An 18,249-nucleotide genomic window follows, 5' to 3' on the forward strand; every position below is an offset into this window, starting at 1 on the left:
ACCACAGGTGTTGGTGATGCCGCACAGCAACTGGAATTCTTATACATAGCTGGTGAGCATATCAATGGCTCCAGCCACTTTGGAAATCAGTTTGGTAGTTTCTTTAAAAGGTAATTGTGCACTTAAGGTATGACTCAGTCATTTCCATAGTTTCACTCATAGGTATTTACATAAAAGAAATGAAAACACAGGGATACACAAAAATTTGTCCATAAATGTTTATAACAGCTTTCTTCATCATAGCCCCAAACCGGAAATAACCCAACTATCCATCAACAGATGAATGCATAGACAATCTTCGACATAGATATGCATGCAGATATATAACAATACTATACATATTTCTCAGCAATTAAAAAATGATTTACTGATATATCCAACAAAACTGGGTAAATCTCAAAAACAGTATCTGAGCAAAAGAAGTCAAATGCAAAAAAGTACATACCATACAATTCCAGTTTTAGAATTATGCCAAATGAGTACATGTGGCAGAAAGCAGCGCAGTCCGTGTCTGGGGCCAGGAGTTGGAAAAATTGATTACAAAGGCAATTAGGGAACTTTATAGAATGATAAGAAGGTTCTATATCTTGATAATAGGGTGGTTTCACAGATGTATACATTTGACAAAATTTATCAAACTGTATGCATAAAATGTATATATTTTATTATGTGTAAATTATATCTTGATAAAGTTGAATAAAAAAAACTGAACACACACACACTGGGAAAGCACAGACAAATGTGCAGTTGAAATCTCCAGGCTGACTCCTAGATCCTGAGGAGGTGGTCAGAGGTCAGTGCCTGTTTTGTAGTTGGCTCTCTTTTCACCAAAGTTCAGGGCCTGGCCTGATTCCACTCCCAGACTGACTTCCTTTTATTAAAAACCTTTTTTGAAAACCTTCCTACACCTCTGGGAGCTGTGATGATGGACATGAAAGCACTCTGGGAAGTACTCTGTCTAATCAACAAAGGTGGCCACTGCTGAGGTTACTGGTGCCCTCGTGCCAGGCCTAGGGCTGCCCTTCATCAGCTTCCCCGAGGGTCAACACGTGGATGGAGAGAGACCCCTCCCAGGTGTCAAGGTGGACCCAGAAGCTGTGACTGTCCTCCTTTTCTCTCTCCTTCCTCCCTTCAGTCGAGGTTCTCACCTCCCAGAACCAGAGCTCTTTGATAACCTGAAAAGAAGGCATGAATACAATGACCACCTTCCTTACCGCACACGAGACTTGAAGTGAATTCTGGCTTGTGGCGCTGTGACTAAGAGCTCAAGCCCAGGGATCAGACTTCATAGGTCTGGAGACCAGCTCCTCCACACCCGCCGAAGGAAGACACCAAATCCTTTAAACTCTCTATGCCTCAGCTTCCCTGGTGGTAAAAGAGGGGTCAGAATAATACCCACTCCACAGGCTGATGTGAGAGTTTTAAATGTGAGAGCATGACAATGCCAAACAAAGTTCTGGCACAATGTAAGAAAGTGACAACCAAGAGGGACAAATATCAATTGATACATTTGTCCTGACTGCCCCCATTTCTCTCTTAATTTCGATAGGATCTTAGAATTATTTTCCCGGCTCCTCAGTAATACACCCAGACTCTGGTTTGAGAGAGCAGGAAGTTCCCATATACACTCAGCCTAAATTGGAACTTTCCTAAAAGCACCAGTTACATAAAACAAAATGATTGGGCACAACCCACCCTTGATCTTGAGTCTTGTGGTCTAAGTTGATGGCAGGTGTTATATTTTACCTATACATACTCAAGAAGGCTGTCAAGCACCATGGAATTGCATGAACAGGCAGAAAGAGTCCAATCACATGTGGCGGTCAAGAAATGTAGAAAACTAGATGCTTCAGCAAGCCAAGTAGGGAATTAACATATTTAGAAATACTAATAAAATGCCTGTCAAGGAAGCAGCCACATAATATATACAAAAAAAAGAAAGAAAACAAAACCCTGCCTGTTGTGCAGGGTGTGCATTATTCCAGAGACGTATATATTCTTAGAAATAAAATGATTCAGCCTTGATAACACTTCTATTCCCTAGCATTTTCCTCCTAATTTTTCATGCCTTTGTGTATTTTTTTACATCCCTCTGCGTAGCTCCACCAACCCTCCCAGACGTCAGTGGGTCAAGCAGCCTCCCAAAGCAGTCTTCTGCACCTGGCTCACAGCCAAGCATCCATGTCTCAAAGCCCCGTCCGGCAGGCTTCCTCCTCTTCCTCCTCATCCTCCTCTTCTTCAGCTTTGAGCGTGGGCCAGTTAGTCAGCAGTAAGTATCCTTTCTGGCTCGGTTAAATCATGGTGGCCTTCTTGTTGCCTAATTGCAATGCCTCTCTCTCTCATCCCTCCTCTCCCTTCCTCCCTCTTTCTCCCTCTGATCTTTCAAACAGAGGAGAAGTTTCCTGGCACTGGTAGGTCAATATTGGGATAAAGTCCATGCCCAGGGCCAGTGGTTCACTGGGGAAGCAGACACCTACACACCCCATCAATGAATGCATGGAGAGGCCGTTTCCACCCCAAGATGCCTTCTGATGGCGCTGAGTCAGTCTGGCCGCTTCAGAAGGAAGAAACTGATCAGCTTTCAGGGCATGAGCCGCATAGCTCAGGACTGAAATATCCAACAACAGGCACTCAGCCGGCAGGTCAAGCTGCTTTTCTGTGTGTTTGAAGTCCCTGCCATTCTATTTGTAGGTGTCAGAAGAAATAAAAGAGAGTGTGCCCATGGGCGGGTGGTATGTGTACCACGAGCTGCCCCCAGTGGTGCGAGGGGGAAGCTGCATGGGCTGGAATCTGATGAGAAACCTCTGAACAACCATTCATAAAATAACATGAGCCTGCAGGTCTGCTTCCCTGAGCAGGCCATGTAGACATATTTTAGAAATGGTAAGTGGCCCTAGGAGAAGACAACATATGTATCAGATGCAAATAGATGAATGTGACAATGATCTAATTTAATGTTAGTTGTTCACCTTTAGTACAATTTTTACCTGTATATAAATCACAGAATAGTGCATGAATTATAATTCTCCAGGCACCAAAAGCCCAACAGCTACAGGTTTAAAGGGCTACAGCACTGCAGAGGCATCTGTGACACAAAACAAGGATATCTGTGAGTATCTGTGTTTGGTCAAGTGTCATGAGTGACCTGTTATAACAGGAATAGTAGGCATTCTCCATATCACGGGCCAAGTCTAGAGATGCAAGGCAAAATGGAGGGTTGCCATGTCTCCCTCACACACACAAGCAAGCCCTCCAAAAAATATACAGGTACATATATACATACGCACACATATATGGATGGATAGCACTCGGTTCTGTCTTGCCATTTGTCTCTAGCTGGGCAGAGAAGGATTAGCCTTTTTCAGAAATTAGTTACAGAGCTACTTAATGGACCAAATGAAATTTCATTTACACAGAGGCTAGTGGGACATTCTATGAGTATAATGAGTGAACCACAGTCCACGTCCTTGAGAGCAAATATTTAAAAACTGGGGAAAAGAGACTCCTTTACCACAGGCACTTGAGGCAAGAAACTCCAAACTCATATGCAGAACCTGAATGAAGTACCTTCTCTGGGAGATACAAGAAGGTCCAGGACTATACCTACCAGGGTTTGGACTTTATACAAACCCATTGCTGGGCTTGTGACTGCTACAGATTTTGAGCATTTTGAGCATAAACCCAATATAGAATAAATAATACATGGAACAGCTTCTGATACTGATTATTCCCCAGCAAACTTCCATTTAAGGTTTCATTTGTGGACTTCCCTGGCAGTCTAGTGGTTAAGATTCCATGCTTCCACTGCAAGGGGTACAGGTTTAGCCCCTGGTCAGGGAGCTAAGACCCTACTTGCTGTGTGGTGCAGCAAAAACAACAACAAAAAAGACTTCACTTGTAAAGTAGAGTTTTCAAAGCACTTTCAATATTTTACCTATTTGAATACTCACAAAAAGTAATATAAATTATCATTTTTGGATATTGATGCTGGCATCAAATAGATCCTGCAAAATACAACCCATCTTATGTCAGAGAGGCCAGATTCAGTCTTAGTTGAGAGACCTTGACACCCTATGACGAATCTCCTCTGTGACAAAGCCAAGGTGATAACCCAGGTAGTCAGATTCAATGGGTCAGACACATTCTACACACCACTGCTGCCCTAAACAGACAGGATGTTTTCACATAAATTTTATCCAGCGCAATTTGAATGATAAAATACATCAAATCACCTAAATATTCAAGTAATTGTTAAATGCCTGAACCCATATCTTATAATTAAAGCACAAGATTTTTCTCTGAGCCAATATGAAGAGAAACCCTAGACAACTTTTGTATTTTGAAATGTATATTCAAGCATGCAATATGCATTTAAAATTACTTTTGTCTAAGATTAAACTTTGCCAACTTTGCAGATAGGCTAATGTAGGGAGACCCAACCCTATATTTCAGATGTAATTGTTATATACAGGTTAAATTATAGGAGGGAAAACGTGTTTTGGTCAAAGGATGTCAACTTAAAATTTTTAAATGTGGAAAAAAAACAACCACAACTTACTTTTTGAGCACCACATATATGTGAGCACAGGAACAGAAACAAAGAAAGAAAAAATAAGCAAGATGTGGTCCCTACTCTGGGGGAAGGTCATGAACTGATAACAAAGAAATACAGCTCCAACAAAGGGAAACAAATGCTATGGTCAACATATGAATAAGGCCTATGGCAGTACAGTGGATCGTGATCTCAGTTTTGGAGACTGAGACAGAACAGAAGGACATCTGAAGTAAAAATCCTTCAATAAGTTGAATGGTTAATGGATCAAATCCCTCCACTAAGCCAAGGCCATAGTTTGAACCAGGTCAAACTTGATTTGAACCTATGGTCAAAACCTTGGGGAGTGAACCTTCCTAAGTCATGGTCAAAGTGGCCTGATGCTGGGGAACCTGCCGTTGCTTCAAATGAATGGGAGTGGGTGGGACATCCATAACCTGCCCTACTCCAGATGAAAAAATACAGAGTTAATACCAAGCATGAATTCATGCTGGGCTTCCCAAGTTGCCCTAGTAGTAAAGAACCCACCTGCCAATGCAGGAGACACAGGAGACTTGGGTTTGATCTCTGGGCTGGAAAGATGCCCCAGAGGAGAGCATGGCAACCCACTCCAGTATTCTTGCCTGGAGAATCCTATGGACAGAGGAGGGTGGCAGGCTACAGTCCATAGGGTCACAAAGAGTTAGACATAACTGAAGCAACTTAACACATACCCTTCATCTATTATCTGCAGAATAAGGTTGAACAGAAATGTGCGTGTTCAGTCACTTCAGTCATGTCCAACTCTCTAAATCTACGGACTGTAGCCCGCCATGCTCCTCTGTCTGTGGGATTCTCCAGGCAAGAATACTGGAGTGGGTTGCCATGCCCTCCTCCAGAGGATCTTCCCAACCTAGGGATGCACACTCCTTAGAACATCTGCATTCTTGTTCACAGCACTGCACAGCCTGCCCTGTGTCAAACCTTGCTCAGTCTCCACAGTCACCAGGGGTAACTACAGGTTCCATAAGCAGAGTTATTGGAAAGTCTAGAAGAGCCAAACAAATGGCAAAGTCCCAAACCAACTTAAGATTTACACAGTACTTTTCAAAAACAAGTAGACATGGGACTTTTGTGTTCTTTTCTGGGTTTGGTTTGGCTTTTCAGGGAAAAAAAAAAAGGAAAAAAACAGGCTTTTCTGGGTTTGGTTTGGCCTGTAAACTCAATTCTCAGACAGCAAAAGGACTGAGAGCTAATATAAAATAAAATTAAAAAAAAAAAACACCCAAACTATAAAGTGAACCTAAAGATGCCTGGTGCTAAGAAATTTTTTTAAAACAACAGCACAAAAAAAGACTGTCATTCATACCATTCACACCTGAAGACTGAATTGTAGCTGCTTTGAAAATGAACTTTTCCTGCTACACAGAAGTAACAATATGGTAGTACTGGACGCCATAAAACAACCCTGGTTCCTTTGTGGACCCTCTGAAGTTTGCATGCTTAAGGATCCCAAACAACTAACAAACATAAAAAAAAAAAAAAAAGATGCCTGGTGATAGCTACGGCACAGTGGGACCCGTGATTCATTTGATCAATTTCACGCCATTTTCTACAGCTCAATAAAGTCACCACATTGAAAGCAGGCTGTTCTCCCAAATTATACTGCACATTCCCAAATGGTTTCTTATGTCTCAGAAATATTTGGTAAATATGCCCATTTTTGCTGTGAGAGTAGCACTAAAAAGCAGATGGATATTTAGAAGGCAGTGGATTCAGACTTGGCACCTTCTTTATATTAGATATGTGTTTCTTCTGTAACAATCCCACAAGCAGAGAGTGTAGAAGGGGCGTGTAGGTGGAATGAAACTGTTGGACCCTTTTAGCAACCCCTTATACTGATGTCCAGGGGAACAGTTAGAAGGAGCTAAATTTTGAAAATTAAACAAAATAACAGTCCTGGCCCATCCTGAGCACTCAGTTCAGTATGGGCTCAGTGACCAAGGAATCTGATTCTATAGAACAGGTTCTTTTTCACACACTTTGCATTTAGCTCCCATGAAAATCTTTTATTGTTAAGCCCATACATTCCAGATTTGGGAAATGTCATCATTATACTTAAGGGTTGCTGCCAACATTCAATGCCAGGTGAGCCAATCCCTACATAGGCTGATCTTCTGGCTCCTTTAGCAAGGCTCAGATTCAGGGTGAAGCCTGGAAGTCTTTGCTTTCTGACTCTATTTAACACTGAGTAGGCCAAAAATTTCGTTCAGGTTTTTCCATTAAGATGTTACAAAAAACCTGAACTTTCTGGCCAATCCAATGTATTGGACCAAATTAATCTGGAACAAACTTCTATAAGAGATGCATTTGCACTCAGATGGTAAAGCGTCTGCCTGCAATGCGGGAGACCCGGGTTCGATCCCTGGGTTGGGAAGATCTCCTGGAGAAGCAAACGGCAACCCACTCCAGTACTCTTGCCTAGAGAATCCCACGGGTGGAGAAGCCTGGTAGGCTACAGTCCATGGGGTCGCAAAGAGTCAGACACTACTGAGCGACTTCACTCACTCCCAATGCAGAGAAATACCAAATTGGGTTTCCCTAGAGCTGGATTCAAGGTTCTGGATTCACTTCTGGGGGGACTTGAGGGTTCTCCCTGAGGTCCCCGTCAAGGAGGCCTGAGATTCATCCTTAGGTTAACCCAACCTCCGCAGAGCCAGGAGAAGGAACGACACGTTGGAGAAAGGGAAGCCAGACTGCCTGATCCCAGGGTGGACTGCCAACCTCTGGGCCAGACTGAGAACTACAATGACCTTCTAGGGAAGCTTCCATTTACCATTCACCATTCATCTTTCATTTCCTCTCTTCAAACAGAAAAGCATATAACCATTAATGAAGGGGAACTGGCCAACAGTCCAACAGTGGAGAGAAAACCTCAAGCACTTAAAACAGAAACTTTGGAATCAAAAAAAAAAAAATTGCATTAGTTTTTTTATTAATTCAAAACATGTTATGGACACCATCTAATGCATTCTCCCAATGCGGGAAAACAAGTCCCACATGTTGCAATCAGAGTAAAACTTATATTCATCCATGCAAACACTGTCTTGCACAAGTCTGGGGATCCATGGAATGAAACCATCATAATACATCTGCCATCTGACTTTTATGGATGAGAACAATAATATAAAGAAAGCCAAGCAGCTCATCTCCAGCAATCAACAAACTGCACAAACAATGAAATACTGATTTTCCCTCCCCGGGCCTTTGTCCAATAGACCATCACCCTGTTTCAATTTCACCATAATTCCTATCTTACCAGCTCTCTAAGTAGAACCAGGAAAAAGACAAGAGTGGGAAATGGGTGAGACGAGGAAGAAGATGTGATGAATGTTTGTTTGGGGTCTCACAGAAGTCTGTGGACTCAGGGGGCGGGGCACTCACCTCTCTGAGCTTTTTAGATAATACACACAACTGGTCAGTGCAAGCAAGTAAGAGGTCATAGCTGTCTTTTCAACCCTGATTATTCTCAGCGATCTGGTCAAGAGCAACCTGCACAATCACACACAGGGATTTCATGGCTGGTCTCAGGGAACTAGTAAGGAGATAAACAATAAAGGCAAGGAAGACATAAGCTGGAAGCATCTTGCACAAAATTACATCTGAAATCATAAACCTGCCTGGTACCGCACTGCCAACTCAGGTGGACCCTGGGACTAGAGTCGACCCCAGAAATCCCTCCAGATTAACTCTCTTGCTTCCTGTTGGTCTAGAGATGGGGCTAATGTAAGGCAACAAATTTACTTCCCTACCTAGCTTTGCTCAGAGAAAAACTCTCCTCTCAACTCCAGACTCCACTGGCCACCCAGCCCACTGACTCCCAGACGTTTATCACTTGCTATGAATGGTGGAGCTGGGAGTGGAGGCAAGGATGGGGTGCCTACTGAGTAGTCTTTCTGGCCCATCATCTTACAAGGTGGTAGAGATCTCTGTGGAGCGGAACCTGATGAATAATGATGGTTAAGCGTTGAGTGGAGCCATGCAGTGGATGCCACATCCAAACTCAGACTGGCCACAACTACAGAGAAAACTTCTGACCCTGGGGTCAGTAGGTCCTCTGCATCAGAGTTGCCTGTGGTACCTGTTAAAAATGCATGTCCCAGGTCTTAACAGGTGACTTCTAGACCTACTGAATTAAGAAAACCACTGTCCTGGGGTCTTCCCTGGTAATTCAGTGGCTAAGACTCTGCACTCCCAATGCAGGAGGCCCCGGGTTTGATCCCTGGTCAGGGACCTAGATCCCATATGCCACAACTAAGGCTCAGACCAGCCAAATAAATTAAAAAAGAAAGAAAGAAAGGAAACCACTGTCCTAAAGCCATGTTGTTACAGGAAAGCGTCCAGCTTCCATTTATCCTCAGTTTTGAACCTCCAGTGCTCATACTTGCAAAGCCACCAGTTCCTCTTCCTTTCCTCTTGGAGAGAGGCTGAGCCCCCTCTCCCTGTGCCCCCGTGCTGTTCTGCACCAAGTGTCCCTCCCTGTTCTACACCAGAGCTTCTCGACTATTAGTTTACTATTGCCTCCTCCCTCCACAAGGAGCTCTTTTAGACTTTTCTGTCCTAGCTGGCCCCCTTCTTCAGTGAAATGTTAACACCACAGGTATGCCACACACTGGCTCTGTTCATGTACCTAAGCCCTTTGCGGGAGTGCAACAGTTATGCTACCTAAGACTTTTCCACCTTCCCCACTGCCACCTCAGAACCAACTTCCACCCCCTTGGGAATGCATGCTCTAAAGGCAGGGTCACAAGACAGGCTCAGCAAGGCAGAAGGTCCGAGGAGGGCTGGAGGTAAGGATGCAGAGTAGCTGAATGGGCACACTGAAGCAGGGCCAGCTGACTGATTGTGCCCAAGTGTAAGCGTGGGCCTCGTGGACCAAATCTTCTAACATCTCAAAGAAAAAAATGACAAATTAAAATTTTCATTTGAAATCTCCCAGTGGTTAATGTTGTCAAGTAATTCCCCCAAATTGTACACACTCCAAAAGCTAAGTTTTCTTTGCAAGATGTTCATTTGCAACTCCTGCCCTAGGAATTTTTAAAGGAAAAAACAGCAGAGGTTCTATACTGCTATGTGCATGGACGGAACTTCCCAGAATCCTTAGCAAACCCTCCCAGCTGCTCCAGGTGCACTGCAGGTGGGAATTAAGATCCAGAGGGAAGCCCTCACCAGGCACAGCCTAAACAAGTCTTCATTGACCAAGCGATGCCAGGCTTCTGGGTCAGTTGGGAGAGAAAAAGCAGGATTATAATTAATCTCAACAGCCAATCAGTTTTATAGTCATCTTCTGCCCTGTCCATGGACATAGATTTTCTTTATTCTAAACTGAAATATTCACCACTCACAACACACGCTCTCCCTCCTGCTACCAAGCTCCCTGCAGACCCCCCACAGTGCTCGGCTCCTCCTCACACCCATGCCTGTCTGTACCCTGCTCCTATGGACCAGAATATTCTCTGAAAGCTGCCCACTGGGTAAGACCCAGATGAATCCTCTCTTCTGTCACCTCTCCCTTCTCTTAAAATTTCGATGTGGGTGCCACACTGCTAGTTCTTAACTGTAGGCAACCTGGTGTTTTCCTCTCTTTTTCATTCATAATGTTGAGCCCCAACACCCTGTAGACAGCAAACTCCATAGAGGCTGGACCTGCCTCTTCTCTTTCTCTTGCTCCTTCTCTCCACTTATTAGGATTCCCAGGAGTCACTTAAAAAATACTTAGAGGGAATTCCCTGGGAGTTTAATGGTTAGGACTCTATCTACACTTTCACTGCTGTGGGCCAGGGTTCAATCCCTGGTCAGGGAACTAAGATCTTGCAAGCTGCACACCCAAAATCAAAACAAACAAATAAAACATAAAGAAAGAAGTAGAAATATTTAGAGACTAAAGGCAGTGATTATACCTCTTTTCACACATCTTTCTTCCATGAAATTATGCTTAGTGACATGTGAAAATCATACAGGACTTTGTTTTTAAAGAGAAGGTAGGGTACAGTGTACACATTCACAACTGATTTTACTGACAGATTCCATTTGCCCTGTAATTTGAAAATCTATACAAGGAAGCTTCAAGTCTCCCACAGATGTTAACATCTTTATTTCAGGGTTCTTGAAAAGTTGACCCTGGGGGTACAAATGTTTGTTTCTTTTCATGATAATAGTAGTTTCTATAACCCTAAACCCAGAAGACTGATAGAGTCCACCCCAGTTCCTTAGACAATTCCTGGAATGGACTTAAACTGGTGGGTGATTGTGCAGAAAAAGGAAAAGAAAAACTTTTCACCTAAGTCCAGGGGAGAGGTGAAGAACAATAGAGTCAGCTTACAGGGAGAATGGCTTCACTCCAGGAAGGATGGTGCTACACTTTGAAATCTTCCACCATCTCCAATTCATGCTGTCTCCAGCTTGGTATAAGCTTTCATTTATCCAGGGATCAGTAGCTGGGGGTGGGGGGGTGGGGGGGAGAGTTTCATTCTCCAGCTGTTGTGTCATTTCCCTTGATAAGTCCTAAATTGACTGCGTTATCTGGCACCAAAGGAGCCTTCCCGCGGTGGGCATTTTTTATTATGTGCCCTTTCAGGGGACAAAGACATCTGTGTCAATAAATTGCTATGGGGCGGCGGGGGAGGGGCCAGGGACAGTGTTATTCCCACAGTTTCATAAGTATGCTCTTCCTAGGGGCTAATGTGAACACAAGAAATTAGGCATCTGTTAGCCTGATCAGTGATCAGATAAAGGAAAATACAAAATACTATTTTTCTCCAAGGGCAATTTTCAGCACTGAACAGTCCAGTTAAGACATATCGAATAGAAATCTTTTCATCTTTCTATTTTTGCATGATATCTGAACATATTTATGGGCAAAATGGAATTGCACTCCCCCCATAACTGGTTTGTCGTCCCCCCACCGTCCCCTGCTGCCCCCACCACCTCCCCCTCTGGCACTGGTAGTATTTGCTAAGCTCTAAGGAACTCACTCTTGTATTGTAAAAGTGGCTGGATGGGTTCACTGTAGTTTTCATCTGGCACAGAGCTATCTCAAAGGATGACTGGTGCAGGTGGAAATGAGTTGAGGATAGGGGCTTGAGCTCCACTCCAGAGAGACAAAAAACATTCTGCCATGTGGCTTCCCCACCGCTCTGCTATTATAAAATGAGTCACTCTCTCATCAGCCGTCATGAACACATAGTACTCGGATGTGCGTTGATGTATTGATCCTGTTTTTAAAAACATCTCCACAGATCCTCAAACGGCTGCGGGTGAGGTGGATGGGGTTAATCTGGAGGAGATCCGAGAATTTGCCAAAGCTTTTAAAATCCGGCGCCTGTCCCTTGGCCTGACCCAGACTCAGGTGGGCCAGGCCCTCAGTGCCACAGAGGGCCCCGCGTACAGCCAGTCGGCCATCTGCAGGTAACCCGTGCTCGCATGCTGTCACCTCTCCCAGCCGGCCCGGGCCTCGTTTGTCCTCTCGGCTCAGCTTTTCTTCTTCGGGTGGGCAAAGCTGGAAGGGTAGAGTGTGGGAACAAAGCTTCGGGTAGCTATGTGTTGGGATTGGTGATGTTGATGGAAATGAAGTTGCTAAAGCAGATTTGGGGGGCTGGCTTGATAATGCCCATCAACTCACAAAGAACTTCCAAGGTGGTTTCATTGGAAATACATCTCCCATCACCCCCATCCTCGCCCCTCCCTGGGGCCAGAGGCTTCCTTCAGGACCCACAGCCCTACATAGCTGAGATTCACTGTTTCCTGTGTGTGGACTGATGTGGTAAAGCTGCCAGTCCCAGATGGTGTTAATACTCTCACCATTTCTGCTTCGGAATGGCTCTCTAGATTTTCCAAGAAAACACACCTTAAAAAAAAAAAAAAAAGAACCATCTTGTGACCACGAAGGATTTTTCTAACTTGTCTCACCAGACGCAACTTTAAAAGCGTATTTTTAAAAAGAAGCAGCTGCTTTACATAACTCAGAAAAGCATAGTGCGAATTTGGCCTAACCTAGCCCACTCCCTCCCCAAATTAAATACATAAATGACAGAAGCCAGCCTTGGTTGTGTTCGAGTTGATCTGGGTCAAGCCGCCAGAAGCGGACCCCGCGCATGCATGTGTGTGTTGCACTAATCCCATGTTTATGCATGAGGTAACAAAGGCACTTCAGTAAGAGCTTTTTCCTCTTGGGCAATGTCTTATGAGTCCTCCTCCATCAGGAAAAGCCAAGAAACCAACTCTAAACTCATTTAAGTGGATTTTGTTCTTGGTGATCCATGAAATGCTGTCTTTTTATCTGCTCTTTATACTTTTAATGTATTCCCCAAAGGACGGAAGTGTACTTTTCCTGCAGTTTAAGACTAAGGTTATAAATAACATCAGTATGGGGTAGTAGCTTGCAGCTCACATTTTGCTCAATGATTTTCCATAAAACCCATTGATTGTTGTTAAATACAAAAAGCACCATAGGATCCTCTCACTTCTATGGTCTCCCCTACTGTTTTTTCTTATAAGATACCTCCCTGTAGAAAATAACCTTTATTCAGTCTATACAAGGCTACTACTGCTGGGAAATTTGTTTCCAGGCTTGTATATGTTATTCCAAACAACATGTACCGAAGCATCAACACTAACAAGCAGCATCAAATGATATGAATACTGTTGCTCCCTGTTGGGAAACATTAATTTTGTTTCATCTCGACAGGCTGGTGATAAAGGCTGCCACAGGTTTTGAAGTTGTTGCCCAAGTACTATTGTTGCTAAAGTCCTATTGGCTTATTTTTAGTCCTAAAATGCAATTTTCTTCTCGTGGTTGAAGTGCTGTGTAAGGTTTTCACTGACACACATAGTATTTCTTGAGCATTCCCAATCAAATATGTTAATTTCTAAAATCTCTTTTGGAAGCCAAAAAAAACTATGGCTGAAATGAAAAGGTGACTTGGCGGGTATTCACTGTTTAATAGAAAATGGCAGATGGGGACTTTGGGGCCCTCTTCTAGCTCCTAGTGTTTCAAGAGGGTAGTTTTTAGAGCTAACTACCACGGGGGGGAAAAAATAGAAGTCTTAAAAGAGACCAAGATCTGACAATGGAACAACTCCAGTTAATTTAAAGTGTGGGGAGGACTCTGCATCTGCACACGCTCTAGTGTCACTCTCCCCTTATTAGCTGCAGGGACTCCCTATTTTTTTTTTTTAAGCAAGGCTTTGACAAATGCCCCCACATCAGAGACACAGAGGAAAACACACCATCAGTAAACCAGACATCCTTATCACAACCTTTATCCCCCATACTACAGCACTATAAAGCCTGTTGTCATACTATCAAGACTTTACCTTTGGGAGTTTTGCAGCAAATGATGGTAAAGTGTGGTATGTGGCAAATGAACGCAACAATGAGCGCTTTAGCAGAGCCTGCCACAGGGAGCAGCTCATTAAATGATAATAAATAATTAGTTCATTTTACAGTGGAAGCAAAATGTACTTCTTTCCTCTTTGACTAGCCAAAATTTGGGAGATTTTTTAAATAAACAACTTCTTGATCTATATGTGAAAGGGAATGCTATGGGAATCACATTAAAATTTGATACTATTGGTGCTGCTTATCACAACATAAGATATCTAAAATGGGATGCCAAAAAATAAGATTAAGGCACATAAAGGAAGCCTATCCTTTTGTGTCCTTTTGCAAGCATCCTCCTAAAACATGCTGTGACAAGAGCAGGTTCATTTTCACTCTATGAAAACAGTCAATTGTAATAAGATGCACTCTGCAGTCAGAAGGTTGTTTTTCAATAGCATTGAACTTGAAAAGCTAGAGGAGAATGCTATGGATCCAAAGTTGTCATCCTGGAGGGTTGTGCATTTAGTATTAGAATAAACAAACAAACAAATAAAAGGAATGGGTACTGTATTTCATTGAGAGTGTGTATGAATTTGATACCAGATGACCTCTTTAGACACTGTATATAATTTTGTCCAAGATGCTTCATATTTTTTTAAGTCAGTGTTGCAAAGAATTGCTGATGGCAATTGATATATAGAAGACCTCATTTACAGAAAATGATATCATTCAAGTACAGTTTGCAGATATAGCACATTAAACACAGCTTGATACCCTGGTGCAAAAGTACACCATTACACTGGACGGTGTTGAAAGGCCTGAGGTGGCCCTAGCACTTCCAGGGAGTGGGGGGTGTTCATAGTAATTACAATGTGTCCAGCTGTTTGAGTCCAACAGTAGAGTAACAAGGGGTTATGTTTTACCTGAAAAGGGAGCATGTTGTTAACTTACATATGGTGAAAATTGTTTGTTACCAGAGAGAGACACAGATGGGAGGGGGCTTGGGGGAAGAGAAAGAGATTAAAATGAGACACAAAACAGAGATGAAAAGAGAATCATAAAAGAAACGTGTCCCAGTTGCCATCACTGATGATTAGAATGGATAGAACGTTTTTTATCACCAAGTCAATGGGGGGGATTGAAGGAAACCAAATGGAAAACATACAAAGAATCATTTTAAGCAAAAGAACATGACAGCTCTTGTCTTTGATGTCACTTCCTGGCATTAATTTTTGCCTTAAGGATTCTGAAGTTTGGGGGAATTGGTGCTGGGTGGATTCAAAGCAAAGCTCAGATCTCAAGCATTTTCAGGAAAAAGATCTACGAGTGGTTTTTTTGTTTCTGTCATGGTGGCTTCTGTGTTGTGCTGTGTCCACCCGTGCTCACCTGGTCCTCATGTGGGTGTGCGGGCTGCATGTGGGGGGCATGAAGCATGCAGGCGGTGGGCGCTGGCTTGAGCGGGGTGGGCTACCTTGCAGCTGGCTGCTTATCTGGAGTGAATTCGCTCTGCCAGTCAGTCAGGCAGGCAGGCAGGCAGAAGGCCCACCCTGGCAGAGGACTCAGTGTAAGACTGTTCTTTCTCAATTTTCCCCCCAGACACACCATCCTGAGAAGCCACTTTTTCCTACCACAGGAAGCCCAAGAGAACACTATAGCTAGCAGTCTGACAGCCAAACTGAACCCTGGCCTTTTGTATCCTGCCAGGTTTGAAAAGCTGGACATCACTCCTAAAAGTGCCCAGAAGATCAAGCCGGTGCTTGAGCGGTGGATGGCTGAGGCTGAGGCCCGCCATCGAGCAGGTATGCAGAACCTGACCGAGTTTATCGGGAGTGAACCGTCCAAAAAGCGCAAGAGGCGCACCTCCTTCACGCCCCAGGCCCTTGAGATCCTCAATGCCCACTTTGAGAAGAACACACACCCCTCTGGGCAGGAAATGACCGAAATTGCCGAGAAGCTGAACTATGACCGGGAAGTAGTTAGAGTTTGGTTCTGCAATAAGAGGCAAGCCCTGAAGAACACGATTAAACGCTTGAAACAGCACGAGCCGGCGACAGCGGTCCCTTTGGAGCCCTTAACAGACTCGCTGGAAGAAAATTCCTAAAGAGACACCCACTCAAAATCAGAAAAAAAGAAATCCACGGAAACTAAACTCCACCCTTGGGACTTTATCCCTTTACCAACCCCTCCCCACAAAAAGAAAAAAAATTACATTACAAATAAATTTTAAGAGAGCCCCAGTCATCACCCTTGTAAGTAAAAGACTAAGAAAATTACCAAGTGAACAGGATGGTTTATACACCTTCATGGGATTTTCCAAAAAAGAAAAAAAGAATTTTTTGAAAATTTTTAAACAAGGAGTACACCACATTGCAGGTGTCGGGGGGAGGATAGGTCCCTCCCCCGCCTGTCTCCCCAAAGCCAGTTTTTTAATGGATTTAAAGCAAACCAAATAACCACAAACTCTTTTTCTGTACATTATGAAAATGGGAACACATTTTAAGGGAAAAGAAAAACAACTAAACCAAAAAAAGAAAAAAAAAAAAAAACAAAACACCAACAACAAACGAAAACTTTTCTCTGTTCAAAGCGAATACAAGCCTGCCACCTGGAGGAGGGACTATGGACGGCATTCTTTCAGGTTCTAAGTGCTGATTCACTATGAAACCTATTAACCAAAGTCAGAAACACTGCATTGCAAACGCGACCATGAGTCTATTCTTCTCTGCCTGTCAAGTTGTGTTCTGAGATTTTACATTTGTACTTAACGGAAAAACAGAAAGCCTGGTTTCTCCCATCTTTCCTATCTATTGTCACCACCTGTGGGGTGGGCGCCATTCTTGAAGCCGTTCTGTAAGGCTCACTATTGGTTTTTATTTGGGGGAAGGGTTTTGTTTTGTTCTTGTCTTTGTTTTGTGGGGGGGCATCCTGGATCGTGTGCCAAAGCATCCGTTTCTTTCTTCTCACTATGACCTGTGGGTTTGAGAAAAGAAAATTTCTCACTTTCCTCCATCTCTCCATCTCTCCCACATGTGGCTACCAGGGTCTGCCAGAAGGCCACAGAGTGGGCACGGTGTCTTTCCACCCAGACCCCCATGAAATACAGGAGAGACTCCAAAATATCTAGGGCTTTGCTCAATGAACTATCAACACTGGCATAAGCTGTAACTGTGCTCACTGTCCACACCAGAGCTTGGGATTTTTCTCAGTCTGTTGGCCACGTACATGGAGAGCTGACCAAAACTAATTTTGTAATATAAACATAAGCTGCACATTTGGTTCAATACTTACGTCTATGTTATGCTTCTGTGCAAAGCAATTTCTCTCAGAAGTCTGATAGCCAAAGAAATGTCTCAAGATTTCAGTCAAAATGTTCACATAGCATGCACACACCCATATACACACAAAGAAAACAGGCCAAAAAGAGAGAGAGGGAATGACCGGACTGTTAAAAGGCCATCGAGCATCCTGTAAATTCCATCTTTTCTGCTACCACTTTCATTCCAATAGCGATGGTAGACTTTTTCCCAGGAGGTGGGGAAGAGCAATTATTTGGGGATATACAAAGGCAGCAGAGAGTTGGCAGATGAATTAAACAATGGAAATTGTAGCTGGGTTCTTGAGGGGATAGGAAGTTTTAACAAGGAAGTGCCTCCACTAACAGGAAAAATATAGAAGTGGGTTATCGAGTATATCAGAATAGCCTTCACAATTAGAAGTAGGGGATTATTCCACTTTTCAAAAGAACCGACTCCAAAGATCTGTGGGAGAAAATAACCTAATAAGTCAGAGGGGAAAGGTAAGATGTGAGGATGGCAGTGCAGATGAACACTTGAGACCTGCAGTTGATGTTTTCCTCGGGGAGAGGCAAAAAGTGTTCCATGATAGATGTGGGCACAGAAGAGTGTCAGTTTCCCTGCTGTTGAGATGTAAATAGTCCTGAATAATTAATTAATAATTAATACTATCTAGAAGTAAATTCTGAAAGTAAAAAGCCTCAAGTTGCCCAACTGATTAGAAGCGCCATCTTCCCCTAACATACTCCCCTCCCCTGTAAGGAGTTTGAGTTTCTTCTACCGTTTGACCTCTGTATTGGTGGAGTCAATTCAACGGTATAACTGTCCCCACCCTATGCCCCCTGCCTAGATAATTCATGTAGGAATCAGGGGACCACCAGCAAGAAAACTCTCAATGAAACACAAGCTTGTACAGCTGTTTCCCATTCTCTGATCTGATGCTAATTGGACCACAGCTAACTTGATCTTCAGTGCCAGTGACATCCTGGTACCCATTTGGCCACCTCAAAAACTGCACAAATACTAACAACGCAGAAATCCAA

General features: G+C 43.4%; 1 protein-coding gene across 2 annotated transcripts in view; it reads left to right on the forward strand.

Moving 5' to 3' along the window:
* Positions 1 to 16,221, forward strand: part of POU6F2 (POU class 6 homeobox 2) — a 391,233-nt gene extending 375,012 nt beyond the window's left edge. Inside the window, exons 7-9 of one of the 2 annotated variants that reach the window (XM_018047519.1) lie at positions 2,101 to 2,269; positions 11,830 to 11,998; positions 15,510 to 16,221. In XM_018047519.1, coding sequence (XP_017903008.1) covers positions 2,101 to 2,269; positions 11,830 to 11,998; positions 15,510 to 16,014 — 843 coding nt within the window. In that variant the 3' untranslated portion in view covers positions 16,015 to 16,221. The remainder of the gene's footprint in view (positions 1 to 2,100; positions 2,270 to 11,829; positions 11,999 to 15,509) is intronic. The other variant, XM_018047521.1, reaches the window with a different exon arrangement.

This window comes from Capra hircus, chromosome 4 (assembly GCF_001704415.2).
Source record: "Capra hircus breed San Clemente chromosome 4, ASM170441v1, whole genome shotgun sequence".
In the NCBI taxonomy this organism is placed as follows: domain Eukaryota; kingdom Metazoa; phylum Chordata; class Mammalia; order Artiodactyla; family Bovidae; genus Capra; species Capra hircus.